General features: G+C 32.7%; 1 protein-coding gene across 1 annotated transcript in view; it reads right to left on the bottom strand.

Moving 5' to 3' along the window:
* Positions 1-3,938: 3,938 nt before the first annotated feature.
* LOC107584563 (protein SDA1 homolog) overlaps positions 3,939-5,268 on the bottom strand; it is an 8,813-nt gene continuing 7,483 nt past the window's right edge. The window contains exons 21-22 of the mRNA XM_016271242.1: positions 4,248-4,409; positions 3,939-4,109 (exon numbers count right to left, since the gene is read on the bottom strand). Coding sequence (XP_016126728.1) covers positions 4,065-4,109; positions 4,248-4,409 — 207 coding nt within the window. The 3' untranslated portion in view covers positions 3,939-4,064. The remainder of the gene's footprint in view (positions 4,110-4,247; positions 4,410-5,268) is intronic.

The following is a 5,268-nucleotide window of genomic DNA, read 5'->3' as shown; positions in this document are numbered from 1 at the left end:
TTACAAAATCACTGCTAGATTGTCAGCTATTACATCACCTGTATAAATGAAATCAAATGACTTAAAAATGCTTGCCTTCTTAAAATTATAAATAAAAAATGTCATGGAAACATTTAATGTAAGAATGTTAATATAATAATATAAAAAATAATACTTTTTTTACCTTGACAAGTCAATTTTCAGTCATTCTCAAGCAATCAGGGCCCTTTTAATATAACGCAGACGGTAACTTTTAACACATTTTTTAATTGCTATGATAAAACAAAAAACAAAAATCTTTTAAAATGTTAAAATATTACTAAATATTACAATCTTGCGAAAGCAATTTGAGGTGGTAAATAATCCAATGGGGAGTGCAGTATATATGAAGTAGCTCTGCTGTACTGAGAAATTCATTTCAAGTGTCTCATAAATATTATATATTGCCATGGAGTCCTGAGATGCAAATGTACAGAAAAAGACGGATGATGCCACTTATTTATTTATTTGGATATATGCAATATATATATATATATATATATATATATATATAGGACTCGTAAGACTGTTTATCCCTTGACATGAAATAAAGTTGCCGATTTCTAAAAATAAATAAATAGATAAAATAAATAATAATAATAATGAGCAAATAAATGAATAAGTAAAACATGACAAAAAAACTACTTATAATTCTGTCTGCTTCTTAATAGAGCGCTTTATAATTCAACAGTCTAATACAAACAGCTGCTCATAATACCTAGGTTGACCCCATTGATATAATAGGAGAAGGTGGAAAGTAATTGGGGATTTTGTGGCTATAGTCATGGAAAAGTGCAATTTAACATGGATGCCACACAATTATGAAAATATAAGTGTTTTATTTTTAAAAAGTGTCTTTTTTGTTTGTTTTTATTGTAGTGCAAGATCATCTTTGACTTTCTCAAACTGCTGAACAATCATATTTGAACTTGTAGAGCAGCTCAAGTGCTGCTGTTGGTACAGAAATATGGGGACAAAGAAACATGTTCTGATTTTCTGAAATTCACATTCGTGTTTCATTATTTTGTCCTGCACACTGTTGTTCTGATAATATAATCAAATTTTGAATTTATAGAGAAGAAAACCAGCATTTCCACTGGTTATTGTCGCCCAATGCCATTTTATTTTGCTCTCAAATTAATTGTGAAAATGTATATTTGACATTTATTTTTATACATTCCCAACTCATAACATCATAGACTTGATTATATCAGGAATATGTATGTATATATTTAACATGGGGTATTTGCATGAATGCTAACCATATGTATTTATTTGAAGAAATATGAAAACAAATAAACTCACTGCAATGATCTACTACAGCATGGCAACACCTGACATGGAAACAAGTAAAGCAATCTCCAAGAGATTTTTTACTCCATCTTAGAGTAGGTGTATTATTGAAGACAAATTACATATTTTACACACACACACACACACACACACACACACACACGTAAGTCTTTGGCTATTTACAACACTATCATTAAAGCCCAGTCATTAATTTAACACATTTACTCTTTGTCAAAGTAATCTTCTGCATTTTACAAGTTTTTTCCTAATGATTTATGAGTGAGAGGTGTAATGGAGGTTTGAAGAAAGGCAGTTTCCCAGATCGCCGGAGATAATGAAGAGCCGGTACAAACCCACCCACCACAAAACAATAAGCTAAACAAGATAGTGGAACATCTCTGTAGCAGAATACAGAAGAATCCTCTGAAAACAAAAGGAACAAATACAGTTAACATAGTTATGATTTATGTCAAAATGAGATGAAATGCTCTTCTCTTCATGTGGTTTTCCTCTGTCTCTTCTCTCTCTCTCTCTCCTGCTTCAGAGCCTTATAATATATACGTGTGCAGATAGACCAAACAGGACACTGAAGCTTGGCACAGAAATTTCGAGAGCGTTCACTGATATGCCTTCATATGCCGTGAGTTTTGTTTTTTAAGTGAACTCCTCACATGTGGGATCTTCAGAAGAGCAGTTCATCTCTGTACTTCTCAATTTTAAGTAGTATCTGTTTGCAAAAGAAAAAGGCAAAATCTCAACATTTTCAACATGTTTCACTGCTTATTGTGTAAAAATTGCATCATTTTCTATAAACTTTAGAAGTAATTAAACTTTTAAAAAATTTTAATATGAAAAAATCTAAATAATGCAATTCCTTGCAAAACCCAATTTTATAACCTGAAAATGCCATGATTTATAAACTAATAGATTTTGAGATTTGCATTAAATAACCAGCTCTATGTGGATTTTCTAACATGGTAAACATCTCACGTTCTTTCTCAGATATAGCTGAACGCGCTTTAGTGCCATTTACTGGTGATCTCACTTTGAAAGGTTCATAAGATTTGATTTCAATGTGAAATGATAAACAAAAGCAAGAACAGATTATGACAGCATTTATCTTCCCATGTAAAGCGAATTTCCAGACTATCCAGATGAAGGCAAATCTCTGCAGGCGTTTTGTAGACAAACTACACAGCTGTCACTAATGATAAATATGTGCCTAGCATGACACTAGACAACAGAAATGCAAATAGGAGGGATCATATAGCACAGCTGGAAATATGTGGGAGGATGTTTATTCCTCTCAAATATCGGTTAATATATATGTATTTTTTGATCATATACAGTGGTTCCAAAAATATCAGGACACTTAAAACATCATTGTATTAGATGACAAAATATGAAACCAAATGCTGTAGAAGTATTGTTGATTGTTAGTTCATGTTTACTATTTCAGTTAAACTATTAAAGCAGCACTATGTAACTTTTTCTGTGTTCAAAATTTGCTAAATGTATATAATGAGCGAGTACATCATGAATTCATCTTCCAAACCGCATCTTGTCCGAATCACTCCGGTACACTTATAACCAGTGTTGGGGAAAGTTACTTTTAAAAGTAATGCATTACAATATTGCGTTACTCCATAAAAAAGGTAACTAATTACGCTACTTAGTTACTTTTTATGGAAAGTAATGCGTTACGTTACTTTTTAAATCTGGACTGGTCTTGCGTGTTTGTTTTTAAAATAAAAAAAGTTATATTTTTGGTAAATATAAAAGCCTTTTCACACCAGAAGTGAAATGAATAAGCCTCAGGCTGAAGGTAATGTAAATTTACGTCCGTACAGTAGAGTGCAGAAGAAGACATTTCAACACACTTGACACACACAAATGTTTTTCTAGAGTAATTTTTGCTTATTAGTATGGTTGAACTGGATCATCGAAGGTCAGAAGCAAAGACATTGGTTAATAGAATGGGATTAATTAAATAAAGGATATTTGTGTTACGTGTTATTCCAGGTTTGCGTCATAGTATGAGTTGCATTATTTTTATTCATTTTGAGGAATACTGAATCAGTTTTTTTTTTTTTTTTTTTTTTTTTTTTTTTTTTTTTTTGTGGGTGAGAGGAATTAATGCATATTCATATTTATTTTAGAACTATACAGTAACATCTGATTTCTCTCAACATGGGGACAGAACTGTCAATCAATAAATTGGAAAAAACTAACTTGCGTTACTTGAAAAAGTAACTCAGATATTCTCTTGTAAATTAAAAAGTAATGCGTTACTTTACTAGTTACTTGAAAAAAAGTAATCTGATTACGTAACTTGCGTTACTTGTAATGCGTTACCCCCAACACTGCTTATAATAAGTACTTATATTTGGACTATTGTAGCCTGGTCGGATCGTCACCGCTGCGGAGTAACACATACCCGTGTGAATCGCCAGACATAAACTTAAGAGAAGTAGCTCCGGTTGGAATGTTCTTCCGCGTGATGTGTGCAGTTCTGTTTAACCGCTAGAGCGACAAAAGTTACAAAGTGCTGCTTTAAGGGTGCAGTTTGTCCAATGGGTTATTTGAAGATTGAATACAAAATAACAACAAAAAGCAACAAAGTTTTCAATGTTTAAATGGTTTATTAAAAGGCAACATGAAAATCCACACAGCCAGGAAGTCTGAATATTGTCTTCCTGTACACAGAATGGTCCGCACAGATCAAATCAGCTCCAGTCCATCACAGGTGAGAATTACTTGCGTTTTCTCTTCTTCAAGAGTGCATCTCTTAATGCGATCTGAGAGGAAAATCACTATTAATAAGAAATACTGCAAATACTAAAATACAACACTATTTCATAAACTGAAGTTTCATGGTAAATTGTACAGATTACATCTAAAGGTAATCCAGATGTGAAAACAGCAGCAGGGCTCACCTGTTTTTCTCTGAAGGAGCGTTTGCCTTTGGTCCTCACATTCTGACTGTGTTTCATCATGAGGAAGTTCTTTTTTCGTTTCTTCTCTTTGTTACTGGTGCTGGCGAACGGGTTTAGCTTACTCCTCTTTTTAACAAACTCTTTCCTATCTGTCCGCCCAGCCTGAGAGCGAAAAATGTCAAATATCAACATTTTAACTTTTAACCTTGTTTTTCATTGCTATGAGTACCTTAAAAAAAAAGACAATTAGTGTGTTTTCTTTTCTTCAACATATATACATACACACACATAGGCTATATATATATATATGTGTGTGTGTGTGTGTGACCCTGGAGCACAAAACCTTTTAAAAAGTCTTAAGTCGCTTAAGTATATTTGTAGCAATAGCCAGAAAAACATTGTATGGGTCAAAATGATTGATTTTTCTTTTATGCCAAAAATCATTAGGGTATCAAGTAAAGATCATGTTCCATGAAGATATTTTGTAAATTTCCTACTGTAAATACACTGAACAAAATTATAAACGCAACACTTTTGTTTTTGCCCCCTTTTTCCATGAGCTGAACTCAAAGATTGAAGACTTTTTCTATGTACACAAAAGGCCTATTTCTCATGTTGCAAGGATCTGTACACAATTCCTGGAAGCTGAAAACATCCCAGTTCCTAAAAAATAGGCCTTTTGTGTACATAGAAAAAGTCTGGGATCTTTGAGTTTAGCTCATGAAAAATGGGGGCAAAAACAAAAGTGTTGCGTTTATTTTTGATTAGTAATATGCATTGCTAAGAATTCATTTGGACAATTTTAAAGGCGATTTTCTCAATATTCAGATTTTTTTGCACCCTCAGATTCCAGATTTTCAAATAGTTGTATCTCGGCCAAATATTGTTCTATCATAACAAAACATACATCAATGGAAAGCTTATTTATTCAGTTTGTTCATTTATTCAGATGGTGTATAAATCTCAAATTCCAACTATTTACCCTTATGACTGGTTTTGTGGTCCAGGGTCTCACACACAC

This window comes from Sinocyclocheilus grahami, unplaced genomic scaffold (assembly GCF_001515645.1).
Source record: "Sinocyclocheilus grahami isolate Dianchi unplaced genomic scaffold, SAMN03320097.WGS_v1.1 scaffold61.1, whole genome shotgun sequence".
NCBI classification, from domain to species: Eukaryota; Metazoa; Chordata; class Actinopteri; order Cypriniformes; family Cyprinidae; genus Sinocyclocheilus; species Sinocyclocheilus grahami.
This window is presented reverse-complemented; position numbering and strand designations above follow the sequence as displayed.